This window comes from Abramis brama, assembly GCF_963993115.1.
Source record: "Abramis brama genome assembly, chromosome: 13".
NCBI lineage: Eukaryota > Metazoa > Chordata > Actinopteri > Cypriniformes > Leuciscidae > Abramis > Abramis brama.
In genome coordinates this window covers 11,847,815-11,872,694 of record NC_139975.1, presented here as the reverse complement: position 1 = coordinate 11,872,694, position 24,880 = coordinate 11,847,815, and the positions used below count along the sequence as shown (strand labels likewise).

Genomic DNA, 24,880 nt, shown 5'->3' with positions numbered 1-24,880 from the left:
ACGGCGCTCGAATCATTCCTTTGCAAGAAGGAAGTTTTTGCTGTTTTGCCAACCGGATACGGCAAGAGTCTAATCTACCAGTTAGCTCCGCTGGTAGCTAAGGTATGGGGCTTGTTGTGATTGGTCATAGTGTTATCCAATTGCGTGCAGTGAGATTTTCAAATGCATGCTTGGTGCCGCCCCTCGAGCTGGTCGATTTTCATTAGTCGATGCCAGACCATTAATCTTTCAGATTTAGGTCTGGATTTCCAGGCTACTGTATATCTAGGAGATATATATATATATACATACATACATACTTAAATACACTGTAAAAAGTGATCAGTTGACTTAACTTTAAAAAAAAGTGAGAAAACCTGTTACCTTAAATTACTAAGTAAATAAATGTGCCTTCATGCGTAATTGAAAAAAAAAATATTTATGTGGAATTGTCAAGTCAATTGTCAACTTAATTTTCACGTGAGCATAAGAGACTTCTTTTAAAAACATTAAAAATAAAAATTCTACCGATCCCAAACTATATATATACTGTATATAAATACCGGTCAAAAGTTTGGAAACCATTTACTATTTTAAAATTTTAAAAGAAGTCTTATAAGCTCATCAAATCAGCATTTATTTGATAAAAAATACAGAAAAAAAAACTTGTAAAATATTTTAAAAATAATGTTCTTCTATTTTAATATACTTTAAAATATAATTTATTTTTTGTGATGCGAAGCTGAATTTTCATCAGCCATTACTCCAGTCTTCAGTGTCACATGATCATTCAGAAATCATTCTTATATGATATGATACTCAGTAATTATTAATGTTGGAAACAGTTGTGCTGCTTAACATTTTAATAGAACGTGACCAATTTGTAACCATAAAGATATATAGTTTTGAATTTCTTGACAGCCGTGCTCCAGTGAGGAGCTCCTCCACTAGTAGACCGTTCTGCTAGACTGCAGACACTGGAAATAACGCTCTCTCGTTCAATCACTCAGGATCTCGCGAGGTCTCCGTCTTCACTGCTTTCAGTGTTGTGGTGTTGCTTTTCGTTATGCACTGTGTTGAGTTAACCGAACACCTCAAATAAATAATGGACTGAGCTTCATAAAGGTAAAGCATGCCTAACGGAGTGTTATTTATTTCCGCTTCTGTGTTTAATATGGATGTAAATACAACTGTAGCATCTTGCTAAGCTGTAGCTGTCAGGCTAGGCTAACTGAAAAACACCGGCTGCAGTCAGATTCAGTTAGCAGTGTGTGTTGTTTACTGAGCGGCAGTCTTCACTTAATCTGATAGAAATTAAAGTAGTCGCACGTTTGGACATCTGCTGCTTGACTCAGGGACGGGATATCTAGCCGGGTAACGTTACTGATATCTTTGGGGGTTAATTCTAAGCTTATGCTCTTCTAATAGAGCATTTAAGTGTTTATACTGTCGGAACTGGATTTAAATATCGTCCTAACTTTGACTTTTACTGAATTGAAAAGGTAACGTTATTTATGTAACTGTTCAGAGCGATTCTCTTGGATCCCTCTGTCACATTTAGCTGATTTAGTGTTTAAAGATACATAGATAGATAGATGTCACTATGATTGTGGACAACATTTATTTCAGCAAGTTATTTTAATATCCAGTGTAATGTGTTGCATTTTGTGCATAGAGATCTGACAAATGTCATGTGGTTGTACACATGATCATGTTGCTCTAATTGGCTTAATCTAATGTTTTTAGACCAGTGCACACTCTTTTTTTTACCACTGATATGCTTCATTGTTGTACATGCATTCAGGGACATTAATTTACTAACATAAAATAATGTAAATGTCCAGCAGGATTCAGTGTGTGTCTTCTGGACTTGCCACAGAGAGGATGTTCCCCTGCCTGGCCCATAGACCATGGAAAGTCCTCTGCCGGGTCTACCTGCAACAACGAGCCCCTCTGTCTCAGAGACCCTTCAAAATAGCTAAGCCATGTTTTGGTAAGTAAGGTGTTGTGACTTGCATGTATTTTTTTCATTCTGTGTTTCATATTTTCTCATTCAACATTGGTTTCAATTGGATGCAATAATCCTAGACTAGAGTCAGATATTATTCTGATTACACAAATGTGATTCTCAATAGGTTGGCAAAGTGGAGGAGGGGTGCACAAACTCTGGTTTAGCTTCCCCGATTCCAGAGTCACTTCCTTAACATGGACACAGGTCCAGAACTGTTCCACATCAAGCAGTGGTAAAGACGGATCTCCAGCAGGCCCTGTAGAGCCAAAACCCACTGAGAAAGCACAAGCTGCACAGCCCTCTGCAAAAATAGCTGGTAATGAACTCATAATGATGCCACATTGTCTAATATTTGTTCACAGGCATTTGAATGCTGTCTAAAATGAGCTAATTTATATTTCTAGAACATTTCTATAAACATTTGTTTTCTTAGGTTTTAGTGCACTTTGAGTACATGTAAATAAATATTTTGTAAAATAAATGTTCATTATCTTTTTTTATTCACACACACACACGCATATATATATATATATATATATATATATATATATATATATATATATATATTATTATTTTTTTTTATTTTTTTTTTATTTTATTTTTAGGTGGTAAAGTTAGCTCTGGTAAGGGTATATAATGTGTGGTAATTATGATTTATCATAACTGTTTTTATTCATTTGTTTTTCTTTTTTGCATTTGAGATTCCAAACTTCAAGGTCTGACAAAAGCGGAGAGCATTCAAGTGAAAGGTAGTTCAGTCTTGTTTTATTCACAGAAAATCCAATCAGAATGTATATCATTATTCTATTTATTTTAACTATCACTGTATGTTTCTTGTGTTTTCAGTACGGGCTGTCCTGAAAAAAAGGGAATATGGCATCAAATACACCCAGAATAATTTCATCACCGCGGTTAGAGCTATGAACGAGTTCTGCCTCAAACCCAGGTACCTTTATCAAGTGGAACTTTTGTAGTTTGCAGTTTGCTCCCCTTCCACCATGTTTACATGTGATTCTGTGCTTTTGTGTGTGTGTGTGTGTGTGTGTGTGTGTGTTCAAAGTGACCTTGAGCAGCTTAGGAAAATCCGCCGACGTAGTCCCCATGATGACACCGAAGCCTTCACCGTCTTCCTGCGATCAGATGTGGAGGCAAAGTTTGTACAACTATCTTACACTACCATTCAAAAGTTTGGGGTCAGTAAGATTTTTTTGAAGTAATTAATACTTTTATTCCGCAAAGACTATGGTATTCTATTTCAAATAAATGCTGTACTTTTGAAAAATACATTTTACGTTTTTTTACAAAAATATTCAGCAACACAACTGTTTTTCATTGTTGATGCTAATAAGAAATGTTTCTTGAGCACTGAATTAGCATATTAGCATGATTTCTGAAGGATCATGTGACACTGAAGACAGCCGTAATGATGCTGAAAATTCAGTTGATAAAATTTCAGTTATTATATTTTAATATATAATAAAATAGAAAACATTTATTTTAAATTGTAATAAGATTTCACAATATTACTGTTTTTACTGTATTTTGATCAAATAATCGCAGCCTTAATGAGCTTTAAAAACTGTAAAAAGTCGTACTGACCCCAAACATTTTTACTGGTAATTTATATTCTATTGGGCATCAGGTGCAAGTATCTAAAAATCATATGTAGAGAGATCAATACGCATATTTTTGGTTTTCTTATTTAGAGCGCTGGATGTATGGGGAAGTCAAGAGGCACTCACTCGAGAGAGGAATCTCAGGAAAGAAGTGGAAAAGGAGTACCAAGAAAGTATGTCATTCTCTCATCTCTCACTAAATGATTTGCATTCTGCTGTTTTCATGTCGTCTGCTGAGTTAATAACCATTTGTATTTATCTTCCTCATTCAAGGCACATTTAGAAATCAGCAGCTGTTGAAGGAATACAAAGACTTCTGGGGAAACACAAAGGTAAGAACAAGGTCAAACCTGTCAAACTTAAAAATGTTGTGTTTTGTTACCATTTCCTGAGTGTAACCAGTCCTCATGATTCGTGATATTCGTAATCTTCTGTCCCTTTCTTGGTGCTTTTTCATATTTGTCATGTCATGCTGCTCTTATTTAATCTCAAAGCAGTGAATATGATGTGTGTACATTGTGCTTTCAGATAACTATGTTTTTGATATTGTGTGTGTCTCCTATAGCCTCGGTCTAGGAAGAGAGCAACATTTCTAGAAGGGCCGGGAAAAGTGGTGATGGTGGCTATATGCATGTAAGCTTAAGTTTGTGTTACACCGCCATCAATATCAGGGCCATTCAGTCTAGAAACAGAAAATGAACGAGTTGTATGCATAAAGGAGGAGCCAATCCAATGCTCAATATCTATTAGATTAAGAATATTGAGTTATAGGGCATGTGCTCTCACATGAGGTTTAACACACTCTGTGTAGTCTTTCAGACAACCAGATCTGTGTCTAGTTCATTATACAAGAAGTCAAATTATCTGTTGCTTGTGGAATCAGTTACATTAAGCCATTTTAGTGTTTTCTGTGAACTTTGTAATACAATTAATTTGTGTGTACACTACCTCAATTGAATCCTCAATCCCAAAATTCACTACCTGAATCGTCAGTTCCCCAAAATTATTAAAAAGTGTCACTAAAAGGAAAGGTGATGTGACAGTGGCAATCATTTATTTGATCAAAAATACAGAAAAAATAGTAATATTGTCCAGAACTGTTTTTGACTTTTAATATATTTATATAATATAATATATAATATGATTTTTTGTTGTAATTTATTCCTTTGATGATATAACAGAACTTTCAACATCATTACTCCAGTCTTCAGTGTCACATGATGCTTCAGAAATCATTATAATATGCTGATTTGCTGCTCAAGAATCATTTATTATTATTATCGATTCTTTGATGAATAGAAAGTTTGAAAGATCAGTGTTTATTTGAATTAGAACATTTTTGTGACAATGTAAAAGTCTGTCACTTTTGATCAGTTTAATGCATGAATAAACTTTTGAATGCATGCATCAAGTGGAGATCTAAATGTCTAATTTCACTGTTGTAATCTGCAGAAATGGGCTGAATTTTTTCTTCAAGCTGTTGGCATGGGTTTATACAGGATCTGCCAGTATGTTTTCAGAAGCCATCCACTCACTGGCTGATACCTGCAATCAGGTGAGGTGGAATTCATGTGTGTCTTATCACCTTTGACCTCCGTGACATTGCTACAAAGGATTATGTATGATTTAAAAATAAATTAGCAACATATATACATGTTCCTTCTTTTAATTAATGTTTTAAACTATTAAATCTCTCACAGGCTCTCCTTGCAATAGGCATCAGTCAATCTGTCCGGAACCCAGATGCCATCCATCCGTATGTACAACTTATGCAGTCTGATCCCTCCATGTTGACCTCCATATCCACTGTCTAAGCCTACTGTCCTTTCTTAATAAAGGTACGGCTTCTCCAACATGCGGTACATCGCCTCTCTCATCAGCGGAGTGGGCATCTTCATGATGGGTGCTGGCTTGTCCTGGTATCACGGCATTATGGGACTCCTGCACCCTCAGCCAATAGAATCACTTCTCTGGGTTGGTAGTGATCGGTTAGAACTTGTAGATGTGCATTTATTTGATCAAAAACAGTAAAATCAGCAATATATTTTTACTTTTTTTATTATTTGGAAATATCTTTGTATCTATTTTTAATATACTATCTCTATTATTTTTGTGGAAACCCTGAAACAGTAATTTTAGGTTTCTTTGATGAAAGGCAAGTAAAAAAGAACAGCATTTATTTAAAATAGAAATCTTTTGTAACATTATAAATGTATTTACTGTTACTTTTGATCAATTTAATGTCCTTGCTGAATTGAAATGAAATTTAAAAAATCTTATTGACCTCAAACTCTTGAACAGTAGGGTATATATATTAATATTTTTTCTTTTCTTTTGTAGGCATACTGTATTTTAGCAGGATCTCTGGTGTCTGAAGGAGGTGAGATTTGGTTTCTTCTTGCATATTTTCATTAGCATTAGCAGGTTTGATATCTGCTAATATTACATAATAATATTGATATCACTAATATCGTCTATCTGCTGATGTCCCATAAAGCTACACTATTAGTGGCCATTAATGAGATCAAGAAGAGCGCACGTAAACAAAGCTTGTCCTTTTATGAGTACGGTATGTACCTTTAGTTAACTCTTCCGTTAGCCTTGGATATTAATTGACTATTATAGCTTTGACACAGTTTTGATAGTTTTTGTTTGTTTGTGGACAACAGTGATGCAAAGTCGAGACCCCAGCACTAACGTGGTCCTGTTGGAGGACGCTGCCGCTGTGCTCGGAGTGACGCTGGCAGCTGGATGTATGGGACTCACGTCTCTTACAGGTAAAAATAAACTCAAGAATAATACGTGACTTTTGAATTCAGGAAAGGAAGCGTCATCGTACCAGACCTCCCTGTTTCACGCTAACTGTCATTCTTTCCTTTTTTATGGTCTCGACCACAGGGTCAAGTTTAATAAGCGTATGGGATTGTAACCTTGTAAGAGCAGTTGATGTTCTTTTTAAGCTTTGTAAATCCACCTCTCTAAACGCACTACTGTGCTCTCACAAAGTCAACATCTACGGCTGCCCACAAGCTAGTTCCTCTTGCCCTGTGGTTTCATGGCTTTGTGGGAAATGTGTGTAAAGATCTGGAAAATACTCTATTCAGTAAACCTCCTTTCATGCTTGAGAACAGCCCTGATGGCAGTTTCAGCTCATTTTATTATCTGGTTCTTTACTACAGGATGTTATTGAAGTTTAATCAACCATGAAACTAACAGAAGTGTTATTTTACATAGCAGAGCTTAAAAAGAAAACTAGCACTTTTGTTTCTACCACTAGAGGTCTCTATTGTGCTGTTAAAGGAGACATATCATGCTTTTAAATTGTTCCTTTTTACATATAAATCATACATTTGTAGTCTATATAAAGCGGAACTGCAATGCTTGGGTCTGAATTCCTCATTATTATAGCTCCACAGGCCCCTTTTCTACCCCTTTTCTGATGTGCGTCTGAGAGCAACTCGTTTTGGTGCGGTCTCTTTAAATACAATTGAGACACTTCATACCCCGCCCACACTCGGTTCAACTCCACCCCGTTCGGCCATTTTTGTAGTTTGATAGCAGAGATACGATTATCTAGCGGCACAGAAACTTTTTATTCACACGTTATTAACAAAATGTCAACAACGGAAGACTTGTCCAGCCAGCCTTACATGTTCGAGCCAGAGTCGCAGCGAGATGAAAATGAAGACGACGAACCTGCAGAACAACGTCTTCATATGGATGTATCGCAATGGTGTGTTACTGTATTTACACATGAAACTTTGGTCTTCCGACCTTTTACCACCGTGTCGATTTATTTTGATTAATATGTGCGAGGGAGAGAGAGCAAGACAGCGTCTAGTTTGGAGACGGTGATGTCTTGTTTACACTTTCGCCTGGCTCTGAAGAGAGAGAGAGTGAGCGCGCGCGCGCGACCGGGTCTCTCTCTCTGCTCGTTCTTTCAGTTAAACATGCGTCCTGTAACAAGCGCGGCCGTTCATCTACATTAAACGGTGTAATGAAGCGTGTGGGTTACTACATCCAACAACCGAACATTTTAACGTACCCTCTCGTAACTTCTGCATCCTTTAGCTTGGACTACAAAATTGCAGCGAGAAATAAAAATGGCGAATTGCTCGAAGTGTTGGGCCGGAAGTCAATGTCCTTATTTGGCCGTTCCGCTGCAAATACTGTGACGTAATAGTTCAAAAAACGTCATAGATAACAGAAAAATCGGAGCAGGTTAAAAAATATGACCAAAACAGAATATAAAGATATCAACGAAGCACCTGAAGAGAATAATTTCATATTTTCTGTACTTCTAAACACTCCAAATATACAACAAAATGCATTTAAGGGCTAAAAAGTGCATTTGGCATGATATGTCCCCTTTAAAGACTATTGCATCCCATTTCACATTTACTATAGTTCAAAGGTTTGAGATCGTTTACTTTTTAAAAAAAAAAATATTTATAATTTTTATAAGTCTTATGAATGCCGAATCAATATTTATTTGATCAAAAATACATTAAATGCTGTTAAATTGAGAAATATCATAAATGTAATTTATTCCTGTGATGCAATGCTGAATTTTTTACAGCCAAGATGCTCAAAAAACATTTGAACATTAAACCAGTGTACAGATTTTTTTTTTTTGTGGAAACCATGATACTTTTTCCCCCAGAATTCTTTGATGAATAGAAAGTACAAAAGAACAGCATTTATTTGAAATAAAAAAAAAAAATTGCTTTGCTGTTGATGATTCATAATTTTGAGAAAGTCGTACGATAGGATGACAGTTAAAGGGGTGGTTGATTATGATTTCACTTTTCTAACTTTAGTTAGTGTGTAATGTTGCTGTTTGAGCATAAACAACATCTGCAAAGTTACAACGCTCAAAGTTCAAAGCAAAAGGAGATATTTGCTTTTACAGAAATCGTTTTTTAAGGACTACAACAAACGGCTGGTAGGGACTACATGACATTCCTCCCGGGTTAGTGACATCAATAACCCTAAAATTTACATAAACCCCGCCCCCGGGAACATGCAGTCCATGTTGAGAAGAGGAAGTTTTGTTGTAGTCGAGCACATTTGTGAGTCAGCTCAAACTGTAGCATCCGTCTTTTCACATGCAATAGGAAGTCACTCTGTGTGCATCTGACAACAGTTCCTATATGAGTGATTTATAGATTATCATGACAGAATATGCTAATGGAAGATAGTTAACTCCACATCAGCAACATAAATTCATTAACTAACCATTCAGAGACGTCCTGTTGCATTCTATGTGTTGTCACTTCTTCTTGAGTCTCTCCATCTTTGTCTGACTCCGGTTTAAACATAAAAGACATTTTAGTGTGTGTCTGCGTGAGGTAATCGGAGCTGCTAACACACAAGCTCTTGAAGCTCCGCCCTCTGTGCCGGGAGCAGCAGCTCATTTGCATTTAAAAGGACCAGACACAGACACAAAACGGTGCGTTTTTGCTAATCCTCAAAAAGTGACAATTTTAACATGCTATATACAGGGATTAAAGTGCTCCGTCGCTACGACGGATTTCCATTAATAACAGCAAGTCTATGACGGATTTCCGTCAATATGGTTCCAGTCTGTCCTTAATGTCTTAAATTCACTTTTCATAATTTTAAGGCCGTAAATAGGCTTTCATTTCTCAAATAGTGTAATAAATGTCTTAATTTTAGTTTGAATAGGTCTTAAATTAAGGAAAGACGAGGTGTATTCACCCTGCTGAGGGGGATGTGATCAAAGCCTGGAGTGGAGCAAAAGCACGTTCCTCTCTCCACTCTAAGCATTCTGTAATCACTTCGCTGATGGTCCACTCCGGGTTTTCAATTACTGCTCACGGAAAGTGCATGTCAGGCTACAGTTGAGCGCTGAGGTAGAGAACTATATTTCAGTTACCATGGACACACTTATAATGCAGGTAGGGGCTGGGCGATATATCGATATAAAAAATATATCGATACATTTTTAAAATGCGATATGGAATTAGACCATATCACATATATCGATATAGTTCAAATTTGCGCTGTGATCTTTGCTCCCCGCGCCCCCGCTCCTCCTATTCCACTCTGCGTGCATGTTTATTAGAGCATGTTATGTTATGAGAGGCGAATCATGACTACTTCAGAAAACCCAGCACAATAGGAACTACCAGGCAGTGACATAAGTGTACGCTGAAATAAAGTTTTTCACCTCAGAAAAACAGACTTTCTTGTCCTGTCAGCCATTATACTGTTCTCGTAGCGCACACTCAATTGCACGCGCTAATGCAGCGGCACGCGCTAATGCAGCGGCGCGCGCTGTATCGCCTCACTGATCAAGCTAGTGCAAAAGAAACTACGAGCATGCAACGCCGTTACGTTGTAAATTACCCGAAATAAAAGCAATGCAGGGATGATTTTCATTCTATTCACCAGGAGGAGCAGTTTCCATGTTTCATTAACAGTTATTGTTAATATTGTGTATACACCATCGTAACTGTCGTAACTGCCACTATTTTTCTTTGTATTATTTTTTATATTTTTAAATGACTGTAGTGGCTCATACCAACATTGTATTAACAAAAACTAGTTTGGGACTGCTATTTAATAGCTTTAGCATAGGCCTAATGTTTATTTATTAGTACTAGTCTTTACTATTAGTCATATTCTTACAATTTATGTTAAGTAAAGGGGAAAAGTACTTGTGTGTGTTAACAAATTTTGTGTAAACGTGTTATAATTTGCCTATATATAATATATATTTTCCCCTTTACTTAACGAAAGTTTAAGTAAAGGGGAAGGCTTAGCGAAATGGGGGGAGAATGGCAAGCCTTTTAGTTCGTGGACTAAAAAAATCTAACAGCCAGGTATGTGTCTTTGCACAGTATGTCACAGGAAACTTCAATATGGAAATAATGGTAAAAAAGTGCTAGGTCACCATCAATCAGAAGCTAGTCACAATGCGGCCTTTCGTGCTCTACAGTAGCCTACATTCTCCCTGCCTGGTTTTCATAGATTAAAATAGCTTTTAAAATACGCCTACTGGCAATATTAAAGCGGTTTAAAACATCTCCCCTTAAAACGCTATTGGTCTCGACTATGTAAAAAGTTAAAGGAATATGACTTGGCCTAAAAAAAAAAATTTCAGTCAGAAGAATTTTTTTCACTTTAATCCCTGTATATAATAATATCTGTGGGGTATTTTGAGCTAAAACTTCACATACACACTCTGGGGACATCAGAGATTTATTTTACATCTTGTGAAAAGGGCATTATACCACCCCTTTAATGTGTCAATGGTAGCATCTAGCCAAGTGTATTACCTCAAGATTCATTATAGTTCATAACTGTAAAAATCTGCTGTTGCCATTGCAGCTTATACACAGTTTAAAAATGTCTAAACAAATTCCAACTTTTCCATAATGCAATGGTCTGTGGGTAATATATCTTATTCATAGTAGATGCTATATTACTTTGACAGTATGTCATCAGCACCTTTGGGTTTTACTAATACTAGTCTCACATTCTATTTTCTGATGGATAGGACATGACTTGAGCTCATGTCCATATTTGCCATTGTTTCATTATTACCTGCATTTCTTCTGCATTGATCCTCTCTCTCTTTCTCCCTCTACATAGGTAGCCCCTACTATGACAGTCTTGGTTCTCTGGGTGTGGGCACCCTGTTAGGAACAGTGTCTGCGTTCCTCATTTACACTAACACAGAGGCTCTGCTGGGCCGCTCCATCAAGGCTGAGCATGTGCAGAAGCTCACAGAGTTATTGGAAAACGACCCTGTTGTCAGGTCAGTCCTCTGTCCACTGCACGTGTCCTCTATGTGTACCTGCAGTCTGCAGGAGAAGAGCTTAATCAGCAAACAAGCTGCCATCTTACAGATCATAACAGTACTTTCAATTCGGCATGAAATGGAAGCTGCAATAGTCTTTCGTTCGCTTGACTTTATCGGCATGAAACGGCTTTTCGGACAAGAAAAAATTAAGCCGGGACTTGATTTTGTCCATCGGGAATTGATTGGACGGTTGTGGTTTGCTATTGAAGTCATCTCATGTGAGTGACTGGTTGTCCTGCTTTTGTGTCAGGAAACACGTCGTCAGAAGAAAAGAGATGTCGCTGCATGTGGGAGAAGTTATTTTGATTAAAGATTACAACATGAATTGGAAAAAAAAGTAATGATGTGCACAAATAAATCATTTATGATGAACTGCATTATTCCATTAAAAAAGGACTTTAATGCAGAAGCAACCTGCTTCAAATGCTTTTCAAATTCAGACAAGCATGACATTCTCAAATATAAGCTTGCTTGGGCAGATTTACATCAGTGTACGTTCTTGCTTTGATGAGATCAGATTTGATGTCCTCACTGCAGGTAATTTTGTCTCCAGGGCAATTCATGATGTCAAAGCCACAGATATGGGGCTGAGCAAAGTGCGCTTCAAGGCGGAGGTGGACTTTGATGGGCGGGTGGTGACACGCTCATACCTGGAGAAGCAAGACATTGAACAGATCCTGAACGTACGTGCTGAGACACAAGGCTTCTGATCTGATGCAGATCATCTGACATGACTGTAGTGTTTGTTTGAGGTCTATCTATGGTTGCGTAGAAGCTACAGTTATAGCAGTTTTAACAGTTGCTTAAGAATCTATTTTTGCACATCAGTTGTACAATCATGTGTGCTTATAAATGTGTGTGTTTGGCCTGCAGGAAATTCAGCTGGTGAAGACCCCAGAGGAGCTGGAGAACTTTATGCTGAAGCACGGGGAGAACATTATTGACACCTTAGGAGCAGAGGTGGACCGTCTGGAGAAAGAACTGAAGGTATCTGATGATACTATTGCTCAAAATCTCTCTGTATCTCCATCCTGACTCTCTTTCAGGAATAGTGACCACCATGACTCTCATCAGACATGCCTGATGTAGAATAAATTCAGCAGACGCCACACTCATGGTGCATCATAGTTCCAGCAACACTTAAAGCAAACCACTTCAGCTGTTAGCCACGGCTGTTCAAATAAATCAAAGTTTCACTCTCCAGTGTTTAATTTTGGAATAGAAAAATCTGATTTGATGTTTCACAGAAAGCGTCACTACAATTGCTTTTTTACATTGATGATGTCTTGGCAGACAATGAATGTATGTGGAATTTGTGATCTTTCTTTTTGCTTTTGAATGCGTTTATAATTTGTTCTGATATTGTTAGAATTAGCAAAGAGGAGATGTATTTCTAAACCATACACTATCATTGCACAACAGCTTAATATTTTTGTGGAAACCATGATATATATGAAGAGTTCAGATACAAAAGCCTCTAAGTGCCATCTGAAAATTTCTTCTAGAATGATCATTTTTATCAAGCTCGTATATTTAAGTTCAACAATTTCACTTAAATGGCAATGTAAATAACCTATTAATTGTCATTTAAGTGAAATTACTGAACTTAAATATACAAGCTTTATAAAAATGATCATTCTAGAAGAAAATTTCAGATGGCACTTAGAGGCTTTTGCATCTGAACTCATATTTTTTTCAGGATTCTTTGATGAATAGAAAAGTTCAAAAGAACAACATTTATTTGAAATGGAGCATTTTTGTAACAATGTAAATGTCTTTACTGTCACTTTTGATCAATTTAATGGATCCTTGCTGAACAAAAGTATTCATTTCTTTCACACAAAAAAATGACTGACCCCAAACTTTTGGACAGTAGTGTATGTGATGGATCGAATGTCTTTTAGAACAAGTTATTACTTTTTTGTCTTTATTTTTCCTCGACTGACTCCTGCTCTGTATCTTCGACAGCAACGTAATCCTGAGGTGCGGCATGTGGATCTGGAGATTTTATAATGTCATGATATGGGGATCAGGATGAAGTGGAAGGAGAACTAATCTAATCTCAAGCAACCTCCCGTCCCGTTCTCTCCAAAAAGCAGCTGAGGTCTTATGTTACACCGATCCCACATCACCAAAGCACTGTACATGTACGACCTGTACATGGTTTCAGTAGCTTGTTAAAATAGCAACCCCTTAGCCAATACAAAGAGAACTCCAACTGGATGGAGACGTGGCCAATAAAGATTGTTTAATAGTCATTGGATTACAGGTCTAGATGGTAGTTCGTACCACCAGAACCTTAAAATCATGTCCATGAATTATAAAAGGACCACTGTCTTATTTCATTTTACACTTTGCAAGCAAAGCAGCATAAACACTCATATTTCATTAGAGTTCTCGCATAACACCAAACTATTGGTGAAAAGGTTATCTCTAGAAATAGTTCACATAAAGGGTAAATTGTCTATTCTGCTATTCTGTTACTCTATTGCTTTCTGGATTCCCAGAGATGATGGCTTGTTCAAGCAATGCCATTATCACTGAATGAAAAGAGCTAATTTGTTGAATGTTTGTGAGTAAGTTACAAAAAGGATAAACAGTAATTGTAATCTACTGGGGTTTAAATTGTTTAAACGGTTTAAAAAACTTAAGATTCTTTTGTAATTTCCACTTATTTAAAAAAGATTTAAATTGTACTTATAACAGATTTAAAAACAAAATGTGTATTCTAAACTATATTGATATATTGTATCCATATTTATGAGTAATGACAGAACTATATAATCAAATTGGGATCTATCACCCACCTCAAGCATCTCTGATGAAGACTGCTCTGATCTTCACATCCTTCCTATGCTAACAGCACTAATGTCCTTATGCTGCTTTTGGGACAGTGTTTACGCTGTAATTCTGTGTGAATGAATGAAGAAAGTCATTGTAGAAGATCCCCAAAGACCGATACATGTTTCTAAAGTCACTAAAATACATTCTGGGTGTGCATTGTTGATTTGTCACCTAGTTTGTGAACACTATGGGCCATATTTTTTCCCCATTCTAAATAATTCTTGACTGTGAAATACAATACTTGTTTTAATATCTGAAAAAGAAGCATTCAGCCCATTGAAATACCCTCATTACACATGCAAACAATACATTGTGTGGTAGTTATGTGCTCTCTTGTGCTGAAGTCTAACCTGAATAAGGTTTTTAAACATTGTAATGTGATCAGAGCTTTGAAACTTTCTCAGCTCCCCTTAGGGAACAGTCAGACACATTTCTATATCTAATGCAGGTTGGATGAACACCTTCAAGGTTAGAAAGTTGACATTTGCTTTGGGAAAAGGCTATAAGACTATATATATTTTAAATATGTTTATTTGACTGTGCTATTTGATTTGATCTTTGAGCTGTTTGGAGCTACTGAAGAAAATTGGTTAATAAATTGCAGTTAATTTATTAAATCACTGAGTAGTTGTCCTTTTTTATGAATATGCTCTATTGTGCACCAGTTGTTTCTTTTTATGAAAGGAATTAATACTTTTTTGTTCAGAAAGGATGCAGTGAATTGATCAAAAGGACATTACATGCATAATGTTTAAAAAGATTTCTGTTTCAAATAAATGTTTGTTTTAGATTTTCCTTCGCAGATTTAATTACATTTTAAAAAAGAATATATATTTTAATATAGATTCAAAATCCTTTCTTTATGTAGGCTGTGATTTAACATTTCTCTTCAAAAACACAATGTCATTGGCCAGCAGACTTATCAAAATTCCTGTCTTGTATGTTGATTGTGTTTTTATTAAAATATCATTGGCACTGTAACCTTCAATTACAAAGGCGTTTCTGAAAATAAGGGAACCGTATTGATTTGCACACCTCAAATGTAGCATCATATAGGATGCCATGGTCAATGGCAACCGTGATTTCAGTTTGCGGTGTACAGGATGCATCTAAGCAGCAGAGACGTTGTACATAGGCTGTGTGTCACATTTTAGTGAGCAGCCTACCTAGACAACATCTGTGAGAGCATTGTGAGCATTTGACTCGATTGCGCCCTCAGGTTCCAAAACTGCTTTCTATATAGGAAGCAAACAAGGCAGTGAGACACAGCCATAGAGGGACATGAGAAACGTGTGGCGCATCTGTGATGGTGATCATGAAGAAAGGTAGAGACACCGCGGCTGAACATCGGATCGGATGAGGGTAAAATCACGTCTGTGAAGGTATAGTGTTTTTTTCTTTTGATCAGATTGGTGTTTATTCGACAAATCGTAGGAAAAAAATTTACATTGTCGTTGACATGCTTATATATCTCACATAATAAATCACTGATTCTGCGGAGGTTCTTTGGAAATGTGCCGATTTTGTACATGGCGCCCAATGTTTAATTAGCTTTATATTTATGAAATAGACAGACACACGATATATTTTTGTTTTGCTCACAGTATATATCAGGTAGGCTATATGTTATTTAAAATACCTGAATATTGTTTCAGTATTCTTTCATTGTTTGAGTTTAACTGTTATATATCCCGTTTCCGCACGCTTGCAGCTTTTGAATTGTTTATCGACTGTCGATATTTGATATTCGTGTGAATTTTTCTATTGTTATTGATGTTTGTCGTAGCAAACATAACAATAGGGGGCGCTATCGGTCTTGTCTTGATGGCCAGGTCCTCCTCCTTTATTAATTCAGTAGGTAGTAATGAATGAAAACATCACGCTATATTTATCTGTTATTTTACCTTTCATTATTGTCATTCGGCTAACCTTAATGTGACACTGGCTGTGTCTGGAATACCTAACGAGCTGTCTACCTAGACAGCATTAGGGGCATCATACCCACATTATGAGCCATCTTATGATGCTCATACAATGGTGTCCAAAAATGCTGCTCTTGCTCGCTATATTTTGAGAGACAGCCAGTGGTTTTATTGTACCCTCAGTAGACATCACGCACAGATGGTTTACTCTGAGCTTTGAGCCTCTTTACAATGCTGCCTTGTAGACCCAGAATCAAGCAGCATTGTACAGGGCTATGAAAGCACAGAGACACACTTCCACGTCAGCCCGGCTGTTTATGAAGGATTTCTGCCAACCTCGAGTATATTTATTGGTGTTTATTTTGTATCATTGAGATTTACACTTCTTTTAATTATTAATAGATTTGAAGCTTTGTTTAATCAGCCCTGTAATTGAACTGAAAAGCGATATTCGTATACAGACATTAGGTCATCCTGTTTCAATGTCTTGCAATTTGATTCCTGCATAAGTTTGAATAATTAAATATACCGTATACTAATATCTATTATCACGTGGTCTTTTTTTGTCACTCCTGATCTTTTCTCAGTGGGGAACAGCATCATTCGTTTTGATGTTTACCAGATAATGCTTTGAATTTTGGTTCATGCTGGGATCACATGGCTCAGAAAGATGATATGCCTCTCTGAACCAGTAGTTAATTTACTTAATTGCTATATTTATTTACAGCGACAGACAGGGTCCATGCTGTTGGATTGAGTAATGTTGCCAGACATCTGTTGGCATGTGAAAAAAAGCCTATGCTGTAATAAATAATCATTATCAAATAACAAATATGGTAGACACAAATTAAGTTTTCTAAAAAAAAAAAATGTTTTATTCACAAATAGCAGTTCTTTCTGCATCTCTTGTTTTACACATGGCTTATGGGAGTGGAGATGGTGTTGGGAAGGGGTTGCAGGCACTTGAAGAGGACCTCAGTGAGAACAGCTGGAGCAGGGCTGGAGGCCGTTCTCATTGCACGCTGTGCACTTCAGGGCTTTGAAGGAGTCGGTGAAGCAGTTGCGAAACACAGACATTTTGCTGCCATGGCACATAGGGCACGGGACAAAGGCAAATCCCCCACACGTCTGGCATGTGTCGGGGTGCTGAACCCTCTACGATTGGACAGAGAGAAATGAATTTGAATTAAACAATGGACCCGTGGGCAGATTCCCTTTATGATACAATCTGAGTGACGCTTTATTTATATATTATAGAATAAGACGACTACAAGCTTGAATTTATCTATTATATTTTGGGCTACTCTGCACTGTATGTTTTATTTTATTTTATTAAAAAGTGTTTGTAATTATTGACACTATTTGTTTGAGAATAGCATATAGAAAAGTATTTAAATGTATGTATGCATGTGTAGAAAATGTAATGCAAATAATATTAATCACTGATATATTTACAGTGTATGTGTCAAGAGATATGACCAGCAATAATAAACCTTTCCTCTCATAAGTGGTTCTGTTTTCCTTGACAGAATAAACTATGGCAATAAACCAGATTTGGCTTTACTTGAGCAATTAGAACCAATGTCTTTCTTATGTAAAAATATATATTTAATAATAGGCTATTGGTCTATACTACACTTAAAAAAAATGGTTCTTTATTGAAATTTATGGTTGAACCTTTAACATCCATGGAACCTTTTAAATGCACAAAAGGTTCTTTAGAGTGGAAAAGTGTTCTTCTGATTATTGAAATGTTTTTCAGTGAACAGTTTTCTTAGTGTGAGGAACATTTTAATAATCTAAATAACTTTGAATGGAAAGGTTCTTCATGGAACCGTAGATGCCAATAAAAAAACTTTATTTTTAAGGGGGGAAATGGTTATTTTAAGAACTGTTAACCCAAAATGGTTCTTCTCTGCAGAAAGTCCCTTTTAGAAAATATATTTTAGTGTAAAATATCAATATGTACCTCAATTTTGGTGAGGAGATCCTGAAGCTCCCCTAATTCATTCATTGCAAGTATTTTCTCTGCACCCTGGACGTGCAAAACATATGCAAATCATTATTCAGAGTTCATACATTAGCATAATGATGTTCAGTATGAATAGTTTGAACACTGACCCCTAGGTAGTGTCCATCAATGAAGACCACAGGCAGAGAGGGAGGTTCACCCACTCGTTTGCAGCGTGTCTCCAGTTCCTTTCCGTATTCACTGTCTAAAGCGATGTTCTTCTCTATGAACTTCACCCTGTGGTTCTGAAAGATCTTTCGGACCAGCTCGCATCGCTCAAATGTAGTCCTGACCACTCGAAAACTGGTGGTGTAGATTACAATTCGCCCGAACTCTAGAGTCAGTTCTGGCTGAGAGAAAGAAAACATAGAAGTCTGGTGTTAGACAAGAGTCTCTCTCTCTCTCTCAAAGTAATCAATCACATCTCATTGATTCCAAGAGTGAGCAAAGGAATTTGCAACAAAACATTCAGAATTAAAAGAATAGATCAGTTCAATATCTTTAAAGCGCAGTTCTAACTGCAATTGAACAGTAATTGTGTGTACAAGATTTTCAGCAGCTTTTTGCAGGTAACATGAGGCAGCAGTTGAACAGCATCTATTGATTTTGTGAGTCACTGTTCCTGAGACTGACCTTCAGCATTCTTTCTTAGAAGAGCAGCTTCCATGAAGTGTGCAGCTGGGGGGTTTTTTTCTTTGCAAAGAACAAAAATAGACTCAACCTTCACACATTTTAAAGTGAGGATGGACCTGCACTGCCTTGTGCAACGTTGTGTTTGGCTGATATGATCTTACAAGCAGCTTTTACTAGTTCTCAAATTCCAATAACAACACTATTACAAGCATAGAGCAAATACAGTAGCATTGTAAGTCAAGCATGTGTTAAGATTAAAGCATGAAGTGCCAATAAAACCTGCAGTGATGCAATTTATAGTGTACTTTGATCTACAGCGCATATGAAAGATATTATCACACTTCTGATTTTTACCATCCTTATCTGACATCAAATAGCAGCTCATAAATCGTTTACACATTTTACTATATCAGACAAAGGTGGTGATGTGCTTTAGCTGCTTTGGTAAACAAAGATTCAGTGTTGCAGGAGAAGAAAATGCAGTGTCTCCAATGCATTTGGACAGGACACTTAGGGCCTGTTTACACATGAAATGACCAGGGCCCGTATGTATAAAACTTCTCAATGCTCGTAAGAATAGTCTTAAGCTTTGACTTCAGTGTCAAAAAGTTGTTAGTAAAAAGTAGGTAGCTTTATAAAGAAGCTAAAAGCAACTTTCAGCAAAGTCTAAGACTGATTCTTATGTGCTGACTGAGGTGGCACTTAAGTGTTGCAAGCTAAGGACAACAATGACGTCAACCCAAAATGGCCGCTCTCAACCGCTGAATCAGCCTTTATATTCTTAGAATATATTTATATTCTTAGAATTTTTACATGCTTAAAACATTTTTTTTTTTTTACTATTTTTACTATTTTTTATACAGCCCCAGAGGTTTAAATAGCACTATTGTGGCACTAACCACACCAACAGCATGAACAGCATTTTGCATGTTTCTTTGCATTATCACAAATAAAACGCAGTATGCTTACAAAATCTTTAACACATTTTTAATAATATTTGGATAAAGGGTGAAGATGTCCATTTTCCTATAGGTTGGTCAACACTTTTGGCCAATACTGTCTGTATGGCAGGGCAGCCATTTTGGGTTGACATCATTGGTTGACAACACTTAACTGCCACTTCAGTCAGCACTTAAGAATCAGTCTAGACTTTGCTGAAAAGTTGCTTTTTGCTGCTTTAAAAACATTTCCTAGTCTTAGACAAGTCCTAATTTTTGCTAAGAATTTTCTGACACTTATAAGACTATTCTTAAGAGCATTTCTGTGAAGTTTTATACATACGGGCCCTGGTGTAAATGCCCTCCAAAACACATTTGAGATGGATTTAAATCCGATCGCTCACTTCAGGAGGTGGTCTGAGATGCGTTCCAGACAAAACTGAACAAGTCTAAATGGCATGCATCTGGTTGTTGAAACCACAAATTTACTCCTCCCAACAATGCTAAAAATAAAGCGTGTTATAGGCTATATGACGTGTTGTATGACAGCGCGCAAATGAGCAGCTGAGCATCTCTTCATCAAGCCACCGCGCAAATAAAACTGAAAGTAAGTCGCAGACGCTGAACACGCAATCCTCTTCATTAAAAGTAAAGAAACTAAATTTACCAATGCTTTAATTAGGACGTTTAAGTAGCTTTTATAAACTTGCCTTAGAAAAAAGCAGCACTGGTGTGCATCTTGAGAAAAAACAATAGCACTGACATATTTTAAGATGAATCTGTGCAAGTTGCTCTCAGTTAAAACAGCTCAAATATGCATTTTAGTCCACATGCCTTGTCTGTGAAACTGGGGGTATATGTAGTTTTCATTGAGTTTATGAAAATCCATGTTTACCCCCTGTTAAAAATGATATAGATGACTTAATGACTTATGCTTTCAGCAACTGTTTTAGTGCTAAACAACAAAGCATAGGTCCAGAGAATACATTAAGATGATTAACTTAGCCAAAACACTTAAAGAAATGCATCATTAATCTTTAATCGTACAGTGATCTTGCTCAGTGGGACAGCTTGTTTGTCTGGCTAAAACCTGAGAGAAGTAACCAATAGCGGCTGAGGAAAGAGTTTCTGACCCTGTTAAGGACACAAGAAACAATTCTTGAAAGCTTTTGAGCAGCCGTCAACAGTCTGATAATGTTAGCCGTTTAACGTGCATTGACGTCCACAGTCAGGGATTAAAGATTTTAGAGATGCTTGAGAAAGCTGACCCTCTATGACTTACCCCATTGTTTTTAGCCAAGTTATTAAAGCGTATTTGGCCAGCACTGACTTTGTGCTTGACTCCTCGAACCGTTCCATTTTTACTGAGGATATTCACTCGTTTGGTACCCAACACTTTGTCTCTTCCCCCTGCAAACATCAGCAAGTCATCGGGCTCACTTCCGCTGTCATCCAGCTCCGAGCCCAAGAATCCACACAAGTGTCCGTTCGCCTCCCCGCTAGTGGACGGAGTGCTGGCCCGGTCTGCCTCGGAGCAGCTGGTGCAGTCTGAATCCAGGGAATCCGATGGCCCTTCATCCTTAAACATCTCTTTCAAAACCCGCCCGCTGTTCCCTGAGGCCACCCGGAATCTCACCCTCTTCTGCCTCTTCCCATCCTCCGGTGTCAACAAAGCCTCCTCCATTGCGTCGACTTACATGGTCCAAAAAGAAAAAGCCATTTCATTCCCTCGGATTCATGGGTGGATGAATATAATTAGCCCCGGTATTGCTCCATGATGTCCCCTGGAGCCCAGGCACAGCGAGCAGACCTGGAAAGAAGCAGATCTGTGAGTTACCGTCAGCTTCACCACCAGTGTTCCTGTACATGTTAATAATGCATGTGGCCTTGCCATGGTTACTGAGAAAACCGACCATGAAGAAACTGATAGTCTTTTTAAATAATTTATCATGCCATAGATTTGTCTCTTTTTGACAATGAATAGCCTTGACTCATAGACCAAAAGTATGCCTGTCTTTGTGACCTTTAGGTGTAAAGAAAAAAATCTCATGTCGTTTTAAACCGGTAAGTCCAAAACAACTTTGGCTTTCACTGTATGGACAAAAAAAAGTTCTACAGTAGAAAGAATCAGTCACACTTTAGATCACTATTCAATTAATCTCACTATTCAATTACTATTAACTACAACTTTTGCCTCAATAAACTCTCAATTACTGCTTATTAATAGTTAGTAAGGTAGTTGTTACATTTAGGTATTGGGTAGGATTAAAGGATATAGAATAAGGTCATGCTTAAGTCAATTATACAGTATGTGCTGTACTAATAAGTAGCCAATATCCTAGTAATATGCATACTGATAAGCCACCTTAATAGTGAAAATTGGACCCTAAACTAAAGTGTAATCAAAGAATCATACAGGTTTGACTTGATGACAGAATTCTCAGTTTTGGTTGAACATTCTCTTTAAAAATTGTATTATGTTTGTTAGTTGAGACAGCAAATGCATACATATAATTTGAGAGGTACATTGATTTGCTCTGTAAGGTTTCACCAGCTAGAAGTTCTGGTAAATCTTTTATGATTGCTTGCCAGCACGATGGAGAGACTTTTTATATCTAATTATCTACTGTGGTTCCCAATGGATCTCTGAGCTTCTTAATGCACTGCAGTTTCATGCCACTTAGAAGATTGCGCTCGGTCTGCATGCAAACACCTGCTGTGCTTGAGCATGAGGGGAAATGGAGCTCAGCTGTCATTGGCTGGCATTTTTGCACCCATCCGCCCTCCAGTGGGGGCTGCAGGAAGCATTGCAGCTGCTGTGTGACTGACTACTACAGCACTGCACAAGTGGGCCGAGCCACATTGTGTGCCAGAGCGCTAGGCCGACTCACACCTTGTGTCACAGTTGATGAAAATGCAATATATTTTCTGTACTAGAGAAAAGGCCTTTTTAAGTGAGCATTTTTCAAGAAATAAAAATTTCAAATATAGCAAAGTTTTTTTAAATCATTTTTTATGTTAAAGATTTGTGGCTTGTTTTTATCTATTACTTTTGAAGTCATATTTGTGTAAACTGACAAGATTTTACTTTTCCTTCAAGAGTATTATACAGATTTGTCCAATCAAATGCTCTCTAATGAAAATCCTTCTCCCCCAATACCACATGCAGCCGAATATATTTATACTTTCATTAATTTATTGGCAAATTAATATAGCACAAAGCATAAGTAGGTGGAATATTTAGAGAACAAATAAATTAGAAAAATAAGAATAAAAATTACATAAAAATTTGTTATGTCATTACGTATTTGTAACGATCACCAGTGAGAGTGCCCGGAATTACTATCAGAGAGCACTCCAACCCGGACAATCACCACACATCCACAGACTCCATTCCTCATAATCCTTTACCAAGCCTAATCAGCCATGATCACATTCACCTGTGTCTCATCATCTTGTTTACTCACCCTATATAAGCCTGGTTCTTTCTGTCATTCCCTGCGAAGTCTTGTTTAGTGTTACACTGCAATCCCAAGCATTCTCTCTGTTCTTGGTTTTTGATCTTTGCCTGTTTCTTGGATTCCCCTTTTTGCCTGTGTCTCGTCTTTTTGTTGTGTTTGTTTGTATGGACTGCCTGCCTGTGTTTGACCTTGTCTGTACTTTGGATTATGTTTTTGGATTACCCTTTCAAAATAAACTGCATTTGGATCCTCAACCTTCATGTCTCAGAGCAGTTTGTGACAGTATTAAGTCATAGCAGCTTAGGAATTCAAATATCAAATATAATTTGGCTACTAAATTGACTTTGGTGAATAATTTTTTTCTTATTACTTACTTTTACTTTACTAGCTAGAATATACACTTCCGTTCAAAAGTTTGGGGCCAGTAAGATTTTTTTTTTTTATGTCAATGTTGTATTTATTTGATCAATCGTAGAGTCAAAACAGCGATATTGTGAAATATTGATACAATATTTTTTTTAACAAGATTCTTTTTTTCAGGATTCTTTGATGAATAGAAAGTTGAAAAGAACAGCATTTATTTGAAACATAAATCTTTTGTAACATTATAGATGTCTTTATTGTCACATTTGATGAAATGAATGTATTCTTCCTGAATAAAAGTTTAATTTTAATTTAAAAAATAAAATCTTACTGACCCCAAACTTTTGAACGGTAGTGTTTTTAATGTAGGCAACTGACAAGCAAGTATATGAAATCATAGTTTGTGACTGTAATGTAACACTATTGGCTCAAAGACTGAATATGTTGAATGTGTTTCAACAAAAAAAACATCAACACAGGAAAGAAGCATTTTCATGGATCTGATCATTTTAAAGGCAGATTATTTTAGTTACACCTTTTAAATGTCATATTCTTACTGAAGCATCATATAAGATTACAAATAAGTTATTTTATGAAGTTGGCTTTAAGAAGCCATTATGGCAAATGACAGACAAACCTCTTGCAGGGGCCTCTTTGTGCCTTCTCATTTATCATGCTGTATCTGTCTGTTCTCAAGAAGTCTCTCAGCCACTCCCTAAAGGAGTTATCTGAGTTAAACACAGTCAGATGAGATGTGCTTTGCATTTCAAATGGTAGCATGAGAAGAACCAAACAGCTTAAAACAAAGTCTCAGCATAATTTAGAATCATCCAGTGAGTTCCTGCCTGTATATTCATGAAGTGATTTGCTGGTTCCTGATGAATATTGGGCTACATTTCACTTTGAAGTTCAATATATCATCCGTTTCCAACCACATGCCAATATACTCAGACAGAGGCATACGTTTTATTCATGGGCTTTTTCAATTTCCTCAAGACTATATGGTGAACCATGACCTGGAGAGCTCATCTAAAGTAGCTCTGCCCATGATCATTTAAATCCGCCCTCATTATGCTCCTCTCTCATCTCCAGTTCAGGGTTTTCTCTGTGAAGTCAGTGTCAGTTTTGTCTGTTCCCAGGCATCTTTCACTCACTGATCTCTCACTAAATGATGTCATGTCAGAGTTTGTGATTGTCAGTGTCAGTGATCAGTGCTCAAGGCTCACCCATGTCTATTCTTAATGTTCCTGAATCAACATCCTTGTTGATAT

General features: G+C 37.0%; 2 protein-coding genes and 1 long non-coding RNA gene across 4 annotated transcripts; 2 read left to right on the top strand and 1 right to left on the bottom strand.

Annotated features, from left to right (window-relative positions):
• The first annotated feature begins 964 nt into the window (after window positions 1-964).
• slc30a9 (solute carrier family 30 member 9) lies at window positions 965-14,898 on the top strand. Of its 2 annotated transcripts, none has more exons than XM_084132239.1 (19): window positions 965-1,104; window positions 1,824-1,972; window positions 2,115-2,306; window positions 2,692-2,739; window positions 2,837-2,936; window positions 3,051-3,143; window positions 3,697-3,779; window positions 3,880-3,938; window positions 4,172-4,239; window positions 5,059-5,161; window positions 5,307-5,362; window positions 5,445-5,580; window positions 5,947-5,986; window positions 6,104-6,175; window positions 6,276-6,383; window positions 11,227-11,392; window positions 11,991-12,120; window positions 12,311-12,424; window positions 13,406-14,898. In XM_084132239.1, exons 2-19 carry the CDS (start codon window positions 1,864-1,866, stop codon window positions 13,448-13,450), a joined length of 1,722 nt encoding a protein of 573 aa, XP_083988365.1. In that variant the 5' UTR covers window positions 965-1,104; window positions 1,824-1,863; the 3' UTR covers window positions 13,451-14,898. The 2 variants fall into 2 exon arrangements, with proteins under 2 accessions (XP_083988365.1, XP_083988366.1); XM_084132240.1 differs by having other exon boundaries at window positions 985-1,104; window positions 1,827-1,972.
• A 454-nt stretch (window positions 14,899-15,352) lies between these two features.
• Window positions 15,353-17,710, top strand: LOC311095091. Its single transcript, XR_014608770.1, has 2 exons — window positions 15,353-15,663; window positions 17,095-17,710. It is a non-coding gene; the product is annotated as an uncharacterized lncRNA (long non-coding RNA).
• Window positions 17,179-24,280, bottom strand: grxcr1a (glutaredoxin and cysteine rich domain containing 1 a; the record flags this gene model as incomplete). Its single annotated transcript, XM_084133420.1, has 5 exons — window positions 24,247-24,280; window positions 21,068-21,595; window positions 18,325-18,564; window positions 18,173-18,238; window positions 17,179-17,358 (listed from the first exon to the last, which is right to left on the bottom strand). Exons 2-5 carry the CDS (start codon window positions 21,467-21,469, stop codon window positions 17,179-17,181), a joined length of 888 nt encoding a protein of 295 aa, XP_083989546.1. The 5' UTR covers window positions 21,470-21,595; window positions 24,247-24,280.
• Between the last annotated feature and the right edge of the window lie 600 nt (window positions 24,281-24,880).